The 18,546-nt window shown below is 47.2% G+C and overlaps 1 protein-coding gene across 3 annotated transcripts in view; it reads left to right on the top strand.

Moving 5' to 3' along the window:
* The window catches only part of pcca (propionyl-CoA carboxylase subunit alpha), a 52,643-nt gene that overhangs the window by 21,899 nt on the left and 12,198 nt on the right, over positions 1-18,546 (top strand). For all 3 annotated transcript variants that reach the window (XR_013771491.1, XM_079248581.1, XM_079248580.1), the window contains exons 10-18: positions 4,327-4,429; positions 7,570-7,664; positions 10,110-10,260; positions 12,929-13,072; positions 14,403-14,477; positions 14,567-14,635; positions 14,727-14,802; positions 14,881-15,094; positions 18,438-18,540. Coding sequence is in view for 2 of the 3 variants with exons in the window: in XM_079248581.1 (XP_079104707.1) it covers positions 4,327-4,429; positions 7,570-7,664; positions 10,110-10,260; positions 12,929-13,072; positions 14,403-14,477; positions 14,567-14,635; positions 14,727-14,802; positions 14,881-15,094; positions 18,438-18,540 (1,030 nt within the window). In the remaining variant the exon portion in view is untranslated. The remainder of the gene's footprint in view (positions 1-4,326; positions 4,430-7,569; positions 7,665-10,109; positions 10,261-12,928; positions 13,073-14,402; positions 14,478-14,566; positions 14,636-14,726; positions 14,803-14,880; positions 15,095-18,437; positions 18,541-18,546) is intronic.

Below are 18,546 nucleotides of genomic sequence, written 5' to 3'. Positions count from 1 at the left end.
TACAGAGTTCTTCTGGACAGGGAGGGGCTTACGCAGCTTCTACAGAGTTCTACTGGACGGGGGAGGGGCTTACGCAGCTTCTACAGAGTTCTACTGGACGGGGGAGGGGCTTACGCAGCTTCTAAAGAGTTCTACTGGACGGGGGAGGGGCTTACGCAGCTTCTACAGAGTTCTACTGGACGGGGGAGGGGCTTACGCAGCTTCTAAAGAGTTCTACTGGACAGAGGAGGGGCTTACGCAGCTTCTACAGAGTTCTACTGGACAGAGGAGGGGCTTACGCAGCTTCTACAGAGTTCTACTGGACGGGGGAGGGGCTTACGCAGCTTCTACAGAGTTCTACTGGACGGGGGAGGGGCTTACGCAGCTTCTAAAGAGTTCTACTGGACGGGGGAGGGGCTCACGGAGCTTTTGGAGAGTTCTTCAGGACGGGGGAGGGGCTTACACAGCTTCTACAGAGTTCTTCTGGACGAGGGAGGGGCTTATGCAGCTTCTAGAGAGTTCTTCTGGATGGGGGAGGGGCTCAAGTAGTTTATGGACAGTTCTCCTGGACGGGGGAGGGGCTCACGGAGCATAAGGAGAGTTCTTTTGGCCGGGGGAGGGGCTTACGCAGCTTCTAGAGAGTTCTTCTGGATGGGGGAGGGGCTTACGCAGCTTCTAGAGCAGGCCTATTCAAATGGCCCACCCCCACTGACCCTGTATCCGTCCACCCGCAATCTAAAAAAAAAAAACGATTAAAAAAAAAATCACTTTTTTGTGCGAGTTTCAAAATTCCCACACTGGTACCGCACCTGAACGCACCATTCTGTGTATCCTAGCAACAGCTATCCCAGAATAGTCTGTCACTCAAGGCCGCGAAAAGTAAGATGTCAGGTAACAAACGTAAAATTGATGCTGAAAATAGGCGATTTAATACTACCTGGACAGACAAATATCTGTTTATTTTACCTGAGAGAGTTAATGCTAAGCCACTGTGTTTAATATGCCACGAAAGCCTGTCTGTATTGAAAGAATACAATATCCGAAGACACCACACGGAAAAGCATCAAACTTTTGCGGCTCATTTCCCGAAGGTACACAGGAGAGGGCTAGCAAAGTGCAAGGTCTGCTAGCATCATACAACAGGAGCTGCTCCACCATCGCAAGGGCATGTACTGCACAAGAAAAAGCAACTGTGGCCTCCCTACGCGTGTCATGGATTTTAGCAAGGAAAAAACGGCCCTTCGTTGACTCTGAAACTGTTAAAGACTGCATGCTTGCCGTGATCGAAGAGGTGATCAATGACGAAAAAGTTAAGGCCAGTGTGACTTCTGCAATAAAAAGTGTGCCTCTGTCAGACACCACAAACATACGCAGAATGGAAATATTAGCAACGGATGTGTTTGAATTACTGCTCAAAGATCTGAAAAAAGCCCCTGCCATGTCTATTGCAGTAGATGAGTCCACAGACAGAAGCGATACAGCACAATTATGTGTGTATGTGCGCTTTTTTGATTCTGAGCAAGGATGTTTTAGAGAGGAACTGCTCTGCCTGCTGCCGCTGAAAGGACAAACAACTGGTGAAATATTTTTTGATAAAATCTCTCAATTCTTTCAAGACAATGATTTGGACATGAAACGTGTGTGCATGCTTGTTACTGATGGAGCCCCGTCTATGTCAGGGAGAGTGAATGGACTGGCAGCCCGCTGGTCAGCTGTTGCTCCGGGAATGACATCCTTACACTGCATAGTGCACCAGACAGTACTGTGCGCAAAACTGAGCGGACACTTCAAAACAATAATGGACAATGTCATGGCGACAATAAACTTTATTCGTGCAACGTCAAGCCTCCAACACTGCCTCTTTCGCCAGCTGCTTTCCGATATGTCAGCAGAACATCACGACCTGCTCCTACATAACGATGTGAGGTGGCTCTCCAAAGGTAACTCCCTGGAGCGTTTCTGTGAGCTTGGGAAGGAAATAAAAGTATTCCTATGCGAGAGCAATCAAAAGAAAGCCGAGGCGTACCTGAACCGCATAATGGACAGCAGCTTTATGGCAGATGTGTGTTTTTTATCTGATTTATTCAAACACTTGAACCACCTTAATCTGGGACTACAGGGCAGAGATAAAACTGTCATTGACCTTGTGGAGCAAACGAGAGCATTTCAAGTGAAGCTGAACCTGTTCGCCGCGGACCTCAGCACGGGAAGGATGCTGCATTTTCCTACGCTCCGTAAATGCATCCCAGTTCCAAAAGTGACTGCGGCGATGACAGACTTAATTGCGAAGCTGAATGACAACTTCGCCACTCGTCTGGATGGCCTTGTGCTCCCCACAGAAGCAATGCACTTTACCAAAGACCCATTCTCTGTCACTGTTGAAGAAACTTTGTCCATCAGAGCAAAGCAAGTGGTGTCTTCCATTGACCAAGGACAGTTCCTTCTCGAGCTCGCGGACATGCAGTCATCCCTCACAATGCCGCAAGAGCTGCGTACTCATGGCCCTACCAAGTTTTGGAGTCAGGTTAATGTGCACCAATTCCCAAACCTCAAGAACCTGGCCGTGACTGTTCTGAGCATGTTTGGATCTACTTATGTTTGCGAGTCAAGCTTTTCCCATATGAACGCAATAAAAACCAGCCTGCGCGGCTCTCTGACTGACTCCAATCTGCACTACTGCCTGCGCATTGCACTTACCTCTTACGAGCCAAATGTTACAGCTATTGTTCAAAATAAAAAATGCCACTTCACACGTAACGTTGAAATAAAAGTTAAAAAGTAATAGCCAATTAATGTTCACTTGATAAATAAAGGCTATGTACTGTATCTCACTTGGTTAACAGTTCTGCTATTATTCAAAACAAGAAACGCCACTTCTCACACTAAAAGTGTAAGGTTGAAATAAAACGTTAAAAAGTAAATGTTCACTTGGTAAATATGTATCTTACTTAGATACTAGTTCTGCAATTGTTACATTAATGCAGATTAATAAAACAAAATGTTTAATTGTGGTTTGTTATTATTTTTTATTACTAAGACAATTGTTTTTGTTACTGTAGTTGTAAATGTGTATTAAAAAGTGTGCGGTGTAGACTTTGAAATGTCCAGAGCTAGAGCCTCGCATTAGAGGTCTAATTTGACCCATTTATAAGCAAAATATTAAGTAGTTTTAGTCCTATTTTTTTAAATTATTTTTTTGGTTCTTTTAGCTAGGTTCCCGACCCCTGGCCCAGAAGGATCCCATGGTTTTGAAATGTGGCCCAGTAGAAAAAGTAATTGAATAGGCCTGTTCTAGAGAGTTCTTCTGGACGGGGGAGGGGCTTACGCAGCTTCTGGACAGTTCTTTGGGACGGGGGAGGGGCTTACGCAGCTTCTACAGAGTTCTGGATGGGGGAGGGGCTTACGCAGCTTCTACAGAGTTCTTCTGGACGGAGGAGGGGCTTACACAGCTTCTGGACAGTTCTTCGGGACGGGGGAGGGGCTTACGCAGCTTCTACAGAGTTCTGGATGGGGGAGGGGCTTACGCAGCTTCTACAGAGTTCTCCTGGACAGAGGAGGGGCTTACGCAGCTTCTGGACAGTTCTTCGGGACAGGGGAGGGGCTTACGCACCTTCTGGACAGTTCTTCTGGACGGGGGAGGTGCTTAGGCAGCTTCCAGAGAGTTCTTCTGGACGGGGGCGGGGCTTACGCAGTTTCTGGAGAGGTCTTCTGGACAGGGGAGGGGCTTACGCAGCTTCTAGAGAGTTCTACTAGATGGAGGAGGGGCTTACTCAGCTTCTACAGAGTTCCTCTGGACGTTGGAGGGGCTTACGCAGCTTTATACATAGTTCATCTGGAAAGGGGAGGGGCTTATGCAGCTTCTAAAGTGTTCTACTGGACGGGGGAGGGGCTTACGCAGCTTCTGGAGAGGTCTTCTGGACAGGGGAGGGGCTTACGCAGCTTTATACATAGTTCATCTGGAAAGGGGAGGGGCTTATGCAGCTTCTAAAGTGTTCTACTGGACGGGGGAGGGGCTTACGCAGCTTCTAAAGTGTTCTACTGGACGGGGGAGGGGCTTACGCAGCTTCTAAAGAGTTCTACTGGACGGGGACGGGGCTTACGCGGCATCCATACCATCCATAGTATTCTGCACTCTAATCAAAGGAAACTGACCAATGTTATGCGATAAGATATGTTACTTTTTTAAACTTGTTCATTTTTCTGTAATTAATTGTAAATAGCATGTTCAAGTCCCACCCCTAATTCAAATAATTGGTTTTCTGTCATTTAGTTTTGAGTAGTATTTTTAACTGGATATCTAAATAGACATTGGACTAATGCTGCTCCAAATGGCTTGTTCCCTCACAGGGAAGGGTTCCGTTTCTCATCCCAGGAAGCAGCTTCCAGCTTCGGAGATGATAGACTGCTGATTGAGAAGTATATTGACAACCCGAGACACATAGAGATTCAGGTACGAGATCCAAACAGTTCAGGTGTGAGTTATTTTAATCACAAAGTTTTCTCTAAACATGATCCATAACCTGAGAACAGACAGGGGAAGTTTTTATGGCCTTTTCAGTTTGAGAGGATTTGAGGAAAACCTGGGTTTTGGTTTGCAGAGAGGGTGGATTGGGTGGAATACAACTGGAGGTCATCCACGTCACAGTAAAATGTAGATGCATGAACAGAACATTCTGCCGAAAGGAAAAGGTAAGAAATGAACAGAAGGAGCCCCAGCATAGACGCACGGTGCATACCAGTGGTGGAAGGCTGAAGGGGAGAAAGATTAGCATTGAGTAGCCTGAGGGGTTGAATGTCATCCAGTCTAAAGGCTCATTTTAGGGCTGCAACGATTACTCGGGTAACTCGAGTAATCTGTGTGCAAAAATTGATTGAGGCAAATAAAATGCCTCGAGGTTCCGTTTAATTAACATCACATGGTGACATATTTTAATTTCTGCATCTCAGCCCACTGCGCTGTTCGGAGGGACGACATCACTGTTTCAGTAAACATATAAAACATCTAAACATGTATAAAATCTAGAAAAGCAGAGCCTGTGGCCTACGGTGTGTCTGTACAGTCTGACTGTTTCAGCCGGACTGATGACGGACATTTCCACCAGCAGCGGCGAGCGCTTTGCTTTCTGTCTGAAGATCCTCCTTGCTTTGGTCTCTAATGGCAGAGAATGAAGAAGAGGGGAGGAAAAGACTGAAAAAGTGGCAGTGTGGGACCATTTCACACTGAAAAGGACAGAAAACGTAGAGTTGGCGTACCACCCCCCCACTTCACCGCTCCAGGAGGAGATCCAGCTTTCTGATTTATACCAGCAGCAGCAGCGGCTGGTAAAATGTTCAGAGTTCTAACCTGTGATATCAGTCAGCAGTGACGAGGCATGGCGAGGTGTCGGCTGCTAACGCACGCTAACCGTCTGGTAATCCGTCCCTCATCTGTCTCTCCTGCACACACGCAGAGTCAAAGCGCATGTTTTAGGCAGCCTCTGTTCCTGCAGCAAACTTTTATTCCGGATTAAACAGACTTTTAACAGGCGTGTCGTCCACCAAGACATCGGCTACTTCTTACTGTGGACATGTTTACAAGTCACTCCTTCTTTCTACGGGAATTCTTCTTTTTATCTTTTAAAAGGCAGAAACTTGTAATCAGTTGAGAATTGTTTCTTCACACATTGTGCATAAACACGTCAGCTGCACCAAAGTATCACATTTTGAAAGATAATCGCTAGAGTACTCAATTACTCATAGAAACAATCGACAAAAGTACTCGATAGTTGCAGCTCCAGCTCATTTATGCCGGACGCAGAAGACTGATACGCTAACGGACATATTTTCCATCTCCTCCATCGGTTACACACACAATTTAGTCTTTTTCAAAGGGGCTTAGCTATCAGTCACAAAAAGTCGGAGCAATAGCACCTGAATTCCTCGAGACAGTGTGAGAGAGTGTTATAGCTGACAATGAAAGGAACAAACCCAAAAAGAAGTAGATGAACCAAGAACAAATAAACACCCAAAGAAGTTGAGTACAGCTAACTTAGTGCTTTTTATTTTTCTACCTCCTCTGGTGTCATTTGAAGGTTGTAAACGACTTTATATGGTTGCATTACTGCCCCCAAGCAGTGTCAAAACCAGAACTAACGCTGTCCTCTGGCAGATGAACTGAATTAACCATGCTGACGTATAAGCTACATGGAAGTACGAGGGCAATGACGTCAATGTCTGAAACCTTAACACTGTTTTCATACGTTAGGGAGCCTACACGGTGATGAAGGATGATGAAGATGGTGAGGAAATCAGACTGTAAGTGCAGGTTCAGTTCTTTGGAGCAGTGTCTCAGATGTTTTCAGATGAATTTTTTCATTGAGCAGCTTTTATTGCAGGAGGTGTTTTGAGGCCTGTTTCTGCTCCCTTAAAGTGTCTCCATGATGCACATTTCCGTTTTATTTATTTTAATATGCAAGTCCAGAAGGACACGAAAAAATTTATGTTTCACAAACCCCTTCATTTATTTTGTAATGATCCTCTCAGATCAGCCTCTGCCAGAAACACAGAAAGCTCCGCCCTCTGCCTGCAGGCTGCATCTGATTGGTCAGATCAGCCTCTGCCAGAAACACAGAAAGCTCCGCCCTCTGCCTGCAGGCTGCATCTGATTGGTCTGATCAGCCTCTGCCAGAAACACAGAAAGCTCCGCCCTCTGCCCGCAGGCTGCATCTGATTGGTCAGATCAGCCTCTGCCAGAAACACAGAAAGCTCCGCCCTCTGCCTGCAGGCTGCATCTGATTGGTCAGATCAGCCTCTGCCAGAAACAGAGAAAGCTCCGCCCTCTGCCTGCAGGCTGCATCTGATTGGTCAGATCAGCCTCTGCCAGAAACAGAGAAAGCTCCGCCCCCTGCCTGCCTGCAGGCTGCATCTGATTGGCCAGATAAGCCTCTGCCAGAAACAGAGAAAGCTCCGCCCTCTGCCCTGCAGGCTGCATCTGATTGGTCGGTGGGCTTGGCCTTCTTCTCGTGGATGACCAATCACTGAGTCCCTCCCCCAGGATGTCCCTAAAATGTCCAAGTAGAAAAAAAAACCTCAAACCAATTGTTTCTGTCACCATGAAAACCAAATATAGAGAGTGCTGGAAAATTAAAACATGCGTTCAGGTGATAAATAACGGCGCCGCTCATATGTCTGATGTGTATTCATCATTATAACACAGTAGAAAGCTCAGAGAACTAGACATGACATCATAGATCCGCTTTACGTACGTAACTGGGGACATCCATCTCATTACTTCTCATACATTGCCAACATCATACTTCCACGCATCTTTCACATCACCATTGTTGCCAGATCCAGACTGCATCTGTTCATACGAGCTGTTCTTGGTGTGAAAAGCTGTGAAATCAGATTTTTCAACTTGTCTTGGACTGTCCAGACTTCAGACAGTCTTCATGTTGGGGAAATTCCGGCTGAGCCAGCCCATGGTCACCTGCTGAAGAAATTTAGTTGGAGATGTTTTCTAATCTTTCCGTTGAAATTGGGAGTTGTTTAGTTGTTTAGTTTCACCTGCTTTAGACGCGGAGTGAAATGTAATGCAATGTATGTGTGTAGGTGTTGGCTGATAAACATGGGAACGCTCTGTGGCTGAATGAGAGGGAATGCTCCATCCAGAGGAGGAATCAGAAGGTGGTGGAGGAGGCGCCCAGGTGGGTTACACTGTCGTCCAACTACAGCCTGCCGACACTTCCAGTCCAAATCCATCTTTCAATAACAGTAAAACAATGAGAAATGTTTATTTAAAAAGATAAATAAATGGTTAAATGAAAACTTAAGTATAAAACATATGGAAATGAATATTATTAGTAAATAAAACATTAAGATAAGTCATTTTGACCACAAATAATAATAAAAAAAACATTTTCCTTCCGTTAATAATGATGTTTTTTTTTTCTTTAGTTTTATTTTATACAAATAAGCAATAAATTCAGTTGGAAAATAATCAAAACAAATACTTACTGTAAAATAAAATTCATATGATGATTTAAAAATAAAAATGGTAATACAACATTAAAATATTTCAATTTAGGAAAATAATTACCTCCAGTGGGCTCACCATCTGCGGGAGGAGCCGTAGGGGTCGGGTGCAATGTGAGCTGGGCGGCAGCAAGGGGCGGGGACCCTGGCGGTCCGATCCCCGGCTGCAGAAGCTGGCTCTAGGGACGTGGAACGTCACCTCTCTGGTGGGGAAGGAGTCTGAGCTTGTGTGTGAGGTTGTGGGTCGGTGGAGGGAATACTTCGAAGACCTCCTCAATCCTACCAACACGTCTTCCGATGAGGGAGCAGAGCTGGTGGACTCAGGGATGGACTCTCCTATCTCGGGCTGAAGTCGCTGAGGTGGTCAAAAAGCTCCTTGGCGGCAAGGCCCCGGGGGTGGATGAGATCCGCCCGGAGTTCCTTAAGGCTCTGGATGCTGTGGGGCTGTCCTGGCTGACACGCCTCTGCAGCATTGCGTGGACATCAGGGGCAGTACCGCTGGATTGGCAGACTGGGGTGGTGGTCCCCCTTTTTAAGAAGGGGGACCGGAGGGTGTGTTCCAATTACAGGGGAATCACACTCCTCAGCCTCCCTGGTAAGGTCTATTCAGGGGTCCTGGAGAGGAGGGTCCGCCGGATAGTCGAATCCCGGATTGAGGAGGAGCAGTGAGGTTTTCGTCCTGGTCGCGGAACAGTGGACCAGCTCTATACCCTCTTTGGGGTCCTGGAGGGGGCATGGGAGTTTGCCCAACCAGTCTACATGTGCTTTGTGGACCTGGAGAAGGTGTTCGACCGTGTCCCCCGGGGGCTCCTGTTGGGGGTACTCCGGGAGTATGGGGTACCGGACCCCCTTGTACGAGCTGTCCGGTCCCTGTACGACAGGTGTCAGAGCTTGGTCCACATTGCCGGTAGTAAGTCGGATTCGTTTCCGGTGAGGGTTGGACTCCGCCAAGGCTGCCCTTTATCACCGATTCTGTCCATAACTTATATGGACAGAATTTCTAGGTGCAACCGAGGTGTTGAGGGGATCCGACTTGGTGGCCTCAGGATTGGGTCCCTGCTTTTTGCAGATGAGGTGGTCCTGTTGGCTTCATCTGGTCGTGATCTCCAGCTCTCACTTGAACGATTCGCGGCCGAGTGTGAAGCGGCTGGGATGAGAATCAGCACCTCCAAATCTGAGACCATGGTCATCAGCCGGAATCGGGTGGATTGCCCTCTCCGGGTCGGGAGTCAGGTCCTGCCTCAAGTGGAGGAGTTTAAATATCTCGGGGTCTTGTTCACGAGTGAGGGAAGGATGGAGCGCGAGATCGACAGACGGATCGGTGCGGCTGAAGTTGCTGAGGTGGTCAAAAAGCTCCTTGGCGGCAAGGCCCAGGGGTGGATGAGATCCGCCCGGAGTTCCTTAAGGCTCTGGATGCTGTGGACGGATCGGTGCGGCGTCTGCAGTAATGCGAACTCTGCGCCGGTCTGTCGTGGTGAAGAAGGAGCTGAGCCAGAAGGCGAAGCTCTCCATTTACCAGTCGATCTACGTTCCTACCCTCACCTATGGTCATGAGCTGTGGGTCGTGACCGAAAGAAGGAGATCTGCTATACAGGCGGCTGAAATGAGTTTCCTCCGCAGGGTGGCCGGGCTCTCCCTTAGAGATAGGGTGAGGAGCTCGGTCATCCGGGAGGAGATCAGAGTAGAGCCGCTGCTCCTCCGCATCGAGAGGAACCAGTTGAGGTGACTCGGGCATCTGGTCAGGATGCCTCCTGGACCTCCCTGGTGAGGTGTTCCAGGCACGTCCCTCTGGGAGGAGACCCCGGGGAAGACCCAGGACACGCTGGAGGGATTATATCTCTCGGCTGGCCTGGGAACGCCTCGGGATCCCCCCCGCAGAGTTGGCAAATGTGGCTGGGGAGAGGGAAGTCTGGGCTTCCCTGCTTAGGCTGCTGCCCCCGCGACCCGACCCCGGATAAGCGGCAAGATAAGAAGAAGAAGAAGATAAGATGAAGAAGATGAAGAAGGAAAATAATTTAAGGATAAATGAACTCAGTGAAGAACTGGTCTCCAGCTGTAGAAGTGACTTGTTTGACTCTACTGGGATTCCTCTGGGCTCATGTGTGGTTCTTCTCCAGTACCTTCCTGGATCCAACCACGCGGCGGGCCATGGGCGAGCAGGCCGTGCAGCTGGCCAAAGCTGTGCACTACTCCTCTGCTGGCACCGTAGAGTTCCTGGTGGATTCTCAGAAGAACTTCTACTTCCTGGAGATGAACACACGTCTGCAGGTTTGTGGGATGAAAGAGGATCAGGACCGTTTGGGTTCAGTCTGACATTAAAAAGTCACTCAGACATGATATGTTGTCACTTCACTGAGAGCTTAAGGTTTGCTGGCTCCGCCTTGTGTTCCATCCTCAACACGCCCACATTCAAGTAGGACTGGGCGAAATGTCGATATGCCGTCTGGATAGTAGAAAATGTTTCATATGAGGCTCTATGCTTTACGCCATGATAAGCTGCTTTACTGCAGTATTTTACGTCAAGACACGCTTTACAGCACCCTGCAATACATAAACAAACATGGAGGAAGATGGGAGCAGACGTGTTTCAGAGGATAATTCACTAAAAGATGAGCAGCCGACCCAAACTGATGAGCTTGTTCCTAAAAGAGGGAAATTTCTGGAAAAAAAAGCCTTCACCATTGCCCCTCTTCTAGCATGTCATGTCTTAACGAAGCGAAAACTAAAGTGATGGAGTTTGGTCCCAGTGGAGGTCGTGAACCCCTGCCTGTTGATTTTAGCCCTTTGGAAAGCTATTTAAAGCCAGCGGTATCAAACCTGGGTTTTAAGATGGACAGTGATTTTAAACCGGATCATTAAATCAGTTCTGTAGTGAAGTCGAGCTGTTTCCACATCAGACATTCAGCTCCAGAAAACCTTTTCTCACACAGCAGGACTTAGAAACAGTAATCGTGCTTTCATTACATCTCAGCTGGATTACTGTAACGCCCTTTATTTTGGGGTGAGCCAGTCCTCCCTCACACATCTCCAGTTGGTGCAAAACACAACCTGAGTACGCATGAGGAAGCACATAACACCCATACTGGCCTCCCTCCACTGGCTGCCTGCGCAATATAGAATCCATTTTAAGATTATTTTATTTGTTTTTAAATCTTTAAATGGTCTGGCCCCTCCTCACCTCTCTGAACTCCTCCAACCCAACATTCCTGCTCGGTGCTTCAGGTCAGCTGACCTGCTGCTCCTGGACGTACCGAGGTTCAAACGGAAGCTCAGAGGGGACAGAGCTTTTTCTGTTGCCAGTTCTAAACTATGGAATGAGCTTCCCCTCCACATTAGACAAGCTTCCTTGTCTAACTCCACCCAGATATCTGGTCTGGTTGGTGGTTTCCAGGTCCGAGTCCATCAATCCACGCAGATTTCTGGTCTGGTTGGTGGTTTCCAGGTCCGAGTCCATCAATCCACGCAGATTTCTGGTCTGGTTGGTGGTTTCCAGGTCCGAGTCCATCAATCCACGCAGATTTCTGGTCTGGTTGGTGGTTTCCAGGTCCGAGTCCATCAGTCAACGCAGATTTCTGGTCTGGTTGGTGGTTTCCAGGTCAGAGTCCATCACTCCATCCAGATTTCTGGTCTAGTTGGTGGTTTCCAGGTCCGAGTCCATCACTCCACCCAGATTTCTGGTCTAGTTGGTGGTTTCCAGGTCAGAGTCCATCACTCCATCCAGATTTCTGGTCTAGTTGGTGGTTTCCAGGTACGAGTCTATGAATCCACCCAAATATCCGGTCTGGTTGCTGGTTTCCAGGTCCAAGTCCATCACTACACCCAGATTTCTGGTCCGAGTCCATCACTAAACCCAGATTTCTGGCCTGGTTGCTGGTTTTCAGGTCTGAGTCTATCACTCCACCCAGATTTATGGCCTGGTTGGTGGTTTTCATGTCCGAGTCTATCACTCCACCCAGATTTCTGGCCTGGTTGCTGGTTTCCAGGTCCAATTCCATCACTACACCCAGATTTCTGCTCCGAGTCCATCACTCCACCCAGATTTCTGGCCTGGTTGCTGGTTTTCATGTTCGAGTCTATCACTCCACCCAGATTTCTGGCCTGGTTGCTGGTTTCCAGGTCCAAGTCCATCACTCCACCCAGATTTCTGGCCTGGTTGCTGGGTTCCAGGTCCAAGTCCATCACTACACCCAGATTTCTGCTCCGAGTCCATCACTCCACCCAGATTTCTGGCCTAGTTGCTGGTTTCCAGGTCCAAGTCCATCACTACACCCAGATTTCTGGTCCGAGTCCATCACTCCACCCAGATTTCTGGCCTGGTTGGCAGTTTTCATGTTCGAGTCTATCACTCCACCCAGATTTCTGGCCTGGTTGGCAGTTTTCATGTTCGAGTCTATCACTCCACCCAGATTTCTGGCCTGGTTGGTGGTTTTTAGTCTTTTCTCAGTTTCTCAATCACCTCCGTTTTTGTTTTTTTTTTGTTTAGCTGAAGAAAGTTTCCGGCATCTAGCTTAATTAATATCATACGCTAAGCTAGGCTAGCAGCACTGTTTGCTACATTTTGACTAACAAGTGCTCACAGGCTAATATAAAACAGTTGACCATCTTTACTGTTGAAGGTTATTCCCAGGATCAATAGGGCAGCGCTGTTGGCATACGGAGTGGGATCCAGTCTTACATGTATGTTAATGACAGAAATCACCAGCAGTAGAGAAATCGCCATGCTAACTAGCATGCATAGCTAGCTAAATGCTGAAATGCTTTACATATTTATATTTTAATGATATTTTATTTTGAGCCTATTTGTGCATTCTGTGAAAGGGCTTTATAAACAAGCTTTACTTACATACTGAAAGTTTTAATCCTCAAACAGCTGTAACGATTAATCAGTTTCCCCTCAGACCCTGATATGTTCGCTTCATTTGAACCTTGATCCCAGGTGGAGCATCCCATCACAGAGTGCATTACCGGGCTGGACCTGGTCGAGCAGATGATCCGGGTTGCCAAAGGTTACCAGCTGCAGCACAAACAGGAAGACATTCCAATCAAGGGTTGGGCAATCGAGAGCCGGGTCTACGCCGAGGCGAGTCGCACATTAATAATGTGCTTCTGACTGATTGCACGTGTCAATGAAAGCCGATGTTCTGGAGGGGGGTGGAGGAGCAGGGAATTTTGATGGAGAAACTGGTTAGAGTGGAGGGCTTGCCAAACAGTAGAACTTCTGTTTTACTGCTGTTAAGTTTGAGAAAACTGTAAGGGAACCAAGCTTTGATTTCCTGAAGACAGTCAGAGAGGGGAGGTAGGTGAAGGAGATGTAGAGCTGGGTGTTGTCTGCATAGAAATGGAAGTTGATGCTGGATTTACAGCTTGTTTTAGAAATAACGTGATCCTCAGTGGATGAGGATGGATGGATGGATGAGGATGGACGGATGGATATTGGAGGATGGATGATTGATGGATGAGGCTGGATGGATGAAGGATGGATGGATGGATGGATGGATATATAAGGATGGATGGATGAATGGCGGATGGATGGATGGATGGATATATAAGGATGGATTGGAGGATGGATGGATGGATGACGAATGAATGAATGAGGATGGATGAAGGATGAATGGATGGATGGATGGATAAGGATGATAAGGATGAAAAGATGGATGGATGAAGGATGGATGGATGGATGATAGATGGATTAGATAGATGGAGGATGGATTAGATGGATGGATGGATGGATGGAGGATGGATGAAGGGTGGACGGATGGATGGAAACATTGGCTCCCTGTTTAGCCCCTCCCACCACCCTGTATAGATTGGCTCCAGGTTTAGCCCCTCCCACCACCCTGTATAGATTGGCTCCAGGTTTAGCCCCTCCCACCACCCTGTATGGATTGGCTCCAGGTTTAGCCCCTCCCACCACCCTGTATGGATTGGCTCCATGTTTAGCCCCTCCCACCACCCTGTATGGATTGGCTCCAGGTTTAGCCCCTCCCACCACCCTGTATGGATTGGCTCCAGGTTTAGCCCCTCCCACCACCCTGTATAGATTGGCTCCAGGTTTAGCCCCTCCCACCACCCCGTATGGATTGGCTCCAAGTTTAACCCCTCCCACCACCCCGTATGGATTGGCTCCAGGTTTAGCCCCTCCCACCACCCTGTATGGATTGGCTCCAGGTTTAGCCCCTCCCACCACCCTGTATGGATTGGCTCCAGGTTTAGCCCCTCCCACCACCCTGTATGGATTGGCTCCAGGTTTAGCCCCTCCCACCACCCCTGTATGTAATGAAACTGCCAGGAGTTTAGTTGGTTTTAGAAAAGAAAAGAAAGTTGTTCGCCTGTTCCAAGCTAGATTGTTCCTGTTTATGTTATCCGGTTGGAATAATCCGACTCTTTCTCTTCGTCACAATTCCCTTCAGGATCCTTACAAGTCTTTTGGTCTTCCCTCCATTGGACGACTGTCTGAGTACCAGGAGCCTCTAGCCCTCAGAAGTGTAAGTTCCTGTGTTCAGGAAAAGGTGTTCTGTCTCATGTGAGGAGTGGGATGATTAGCATAAAGTGTTGATGCTGCCCGCTCCATCAGGTCCGTGTGGACAGCGGCATAGAGGAGGGAAGTGACATCAGCATCTACTACGACCCCATGATCTCTAAGGTCAGCAACAACGTGGAAACATTTCATATCGAAACAGATATTTGGTGAAGGAGCCAGGCTCAGCAGAAACTTCTCCATGTTCTGTTTGTAGCTGGTGACCTATGGAGCTACTCGAGCAGAAGCCCTGGCAAGGATGGAGGATGCTCTGGATAACTACGTCATCCGAGGTACGGAGGAGTTTCACCGTACAAGACATGAGCTCAGGTGTGTCTATCAAAACGTTTGGATGTCACCTTTCTGTCCAGGTGTGACCCACAACATTCCACTTCTGCGGGAAATCATCACCCATCCTCGCTTCATCTCCGGCGACATCAGCACCAACTTCCTGCCAGAGATTTACCCCAATGGCTTTCAGGGTCACCAGCTGAAGGCGGACCAACGCAGGGAGCTGTTGGCCTCAGCGGCGGCGCTCCACATCACCTCCCAGCGCCGATCCCAGAAGATTCTAGGAAACCTGAGGTAACCTGAAGATGTGAAGGTTCCTGATGCCGTCTGAGGTTTGGAAAGAAGAAAGATGAGTAAATCAGTGGAAATAAAAACCCGTTTAAATTCTAAGTTTTTATTCAATTCAAACATGAACAATAAATCATTCCCAGATTTTCCCACTTAAATGTACCCTGACGAAAGAGCAACCTGTCCTGGTTCAGAGCGCTTCCAGAGCATCATGACAGGTACCAGGAGGAGGATCCACTTCTCATCACCAGAATGTACAAACGGCTAAATAATAATAATAATAATAATAATAGTAATATGCACCACAACCTACACTAACATTGAGATTGACAGGTTAGTGACAGGAGATTTGCTCGTCTTGGAGGTTGGGATGCACTAATTAAACACAGAAAGTTAACTTTTGGTGGGAAAGGTACCATGTCATCAAGCGAAAGGCAAAGTAAAGGAAAACAGCAACAATAATAAACATAAATGTTTACAGTCTGAAGATAACATGGATATTTGAGTACTCTGACATTTACAACTCAAAAATAACCAAAAGAAAACTAAGAGTGCGTTCTCCCACAAGGAGAGTGCCAAACTGGAAACTAACCACTCGAACTCAGGTGGTGTGCTGGCTGTACTGGGCAGTGTGACAAGAGTCCATACGAGTTGTACGATTCATGTTGGAAACCAGTAAGAGCATCAGGCAACAGTTTCTATTGTCCAGAGGCTAAAGGCCTGAGTGTACAAGTGTGTGTGTGTGTGTGAGTGGAGAGAATGTGGGCTGAGCTGGCCATCCACAGCCTCCTACAAGACCAGGCACATTTTCAGTGGATAGGTCCAGAGTATCTTGGCTCGCCATTGAAACACTACCTGAACAGGTAAATGGGCCGGTAGATTACAAAAGCAGTAATAGTAGTAGTAGTAATAGTAGTAATAATAAGTATTCAAACCAATAACTCACAGTTCATTCGGTTCACAATAATAGAATGAACAGAAAAGGCTGAAAGTGCATCTTTACCAACATGAACCAGTAGAAAGTGAACTGGTAAAGTTGTTCACTAACTTTCACATCACAAAACAAATTAATACAGATGTGTGTGTGCTGAGCGTGATAACGGCTAGATGCTATGTAGCCACTACATGGGTTTGTGTTGATAACATGCCAATGCTACTTGCACAACAACAAATCGTTATTGAACTCGCCAATTCCTTTGATTACTCCCTACCAGAGCTGTATAATCCAGGTGCCATAGAACAAAGTGCTGCCATGTTCTTGGATCTACCTGTGCATGTAGAGCAGGTGTTTTCACCAACAGGCTGGTCTACCTGCAGGGGAGCCGAACTGGTGTAGTGCTGGTTGGAACAGCTGCCGGACAGGACTTCCACGTAATGGTGCCTGGGTTATACACCTCTGATCCCTACACCATGCGACCGTGCAGCTTGTACCCCCGCGGTAAATGTAAAGGCTAAAAATGAGCATAGTTAAGTAAACACCAAAGTGTGTAATTATTCGAATTGAAACAAGCATATGGAACAACCTACGGCAGCTGTTCAGGGCGCTTCCTCGTGTTTCTGAATGGCACCTGCACCATCCCCATCTTACAAACTTTAGGAGCAATGTGATTGGTTGGGCAGGCTCATGGGACTATTTCAGCCTGACATATGACCTGGATGACGTAGGCCTTCAACATGCTAACCATCCACTGACTGAAGTGTAATAAACTGGTTGTGTCCAGCTGGTTGACATGTTTTGCAAGGGACTCACTCACGCTGACGGGACTATTTCATTGCGACTTATGACCTGGATGAAGTAGGCCTGCACTGGTAACACAGACTCACTGAAATAAATCTCTTAACAGTCACCCCCAAAATGCCAAAAACGCCCATTATTGTAACTGTAACTGGCATATAGTTATTGAAGTTGGAACACAAGCAAAGTTTTTTTTTTTCCTCGCCTGCATTTGTTGTTTTATTTTGTCAATATGCTGCACATAGAAAATAAGATGGAGATATGGACTGGAAAATCAGATGTAGTTGTAACATGAAGCCTTTCCTATGACCAGTTGGTGACAATAGCAGCCAAAATGATTATTCTATGAGGGCTTTACTGTAAGTATGTTCATGCGCTGCCCAAAGTGGCCATTTGGAGTCTCCAACTTCAATAAGCTATAACTCCAGAACACTTCAACATACAGTCATCAGTGAGATACCACCATGATGCCATCTTTCATTACAGGTAATAAACGGTGTAGGCAGGATGCGTATCTCTGCATACACACACGTGCACATAATCAGAGTATGAAAGCAGCCCACACACACACAGATAACTCAGCAGCAGCTTTTATATACACTTGGACTGAACAAAACCCACATGAACTGGGGGTCTTATGTTTTAGAGCTGAGACCCAAAGTTTTCTAACAAACCAGGTCCCACGTCTTTAGCAGACCAAACAGAACCACTGGGAATTCACCAGCAGTGAGAATATAAACAAAGGAACCAAAGCAAACCCTACCATGAGCCCTAAATGACAACGTCTCCAGAAGAGAGAGCTCTGGACCGGTCCAGCCAGAACCTGAATCTAGCAGAAAATCTGTGGGTGACCTGAAGAGAGATGAGAACTGAAGACGTCCTCAATCTGACAGATCTGGGACCAATTTGAGAGGATGGGAAAGTTTGGATGATCCATGATGGTGGCTAAGTTATTCAGGTTATGAACTCATTGGCTGCCAAAGACACCCTGCGGTTTTTGTATATGTAAGGCCCATTTGGACTGACGAGTCCTCCAAACATGCCCCCAACGTGTTTGGAAAGATGCCCCGACGTGCACTTGGCCACATCGGCCCTCCCTATCTGTGGTCCCAGAACTCTGTGGCTCCTGAAAGAGGAGCCACAATGCTCCGAAATGCTTGGAGTGTGAGGCTCCCTGTGGTAACTATGGCTGACAGCCACCAACTCGACCCCATTACCAGCAGGGGCCCGCCCCCTGGTCGTGGATATATTTAATGTTATTATTTATAATATTTATTATTGTTTTAACAGAAAAGCATTGATACCTTTATTGATACCATAGAATCGTATTGATTCCATATTTCAATGCTGCTGACAGATCGGCATGACGGACCGCCAGGTCCACCATGCACAGTAGTGCAGAAATATGGAACTTCGACCAGATTGTACAAGATTTTATATTAAAAATCCATAAAAACAGCACAGAGCCCTGATGGTCAAAGGTCACATGAAAGGAGGAAAAAGTTCCAACCTGGAAATGAATTTTGTTGTGTGAAGATTTTTACTGTCCACTGTGACAGTAAAAGGTAGAAGATTTCCCCACCTGGTCAGCAGCATGTTCCTGATGTGTTTCAGAGTGTGTCCCACTCCTGTGGACTGTTCCCACTGGGAGCTATGTGTGGAGCTGGGAGGAGGACACCACCATGTGGAGGTTTCCACTTCAGGAGATGTTTATAATGTGAGT

Source organism: Telmatherina bonti (genome assembly GCF_933228915.1).
Source record: "Telmatherina bonti genome assembly, chromosome: 11".
NCBI classification, from domain to species: domain Eukaryota; kingdom Metazoa; phylum Chordata; class Actinopteri; order Atheriniformes; family Telmatherinidae; genus Telmatherina; species Telmatherina bonti.
Note: the sequence above shows the minus strand (reverse complement) of the source record. Positions and strands in the feature narration are given on the sequence as shown.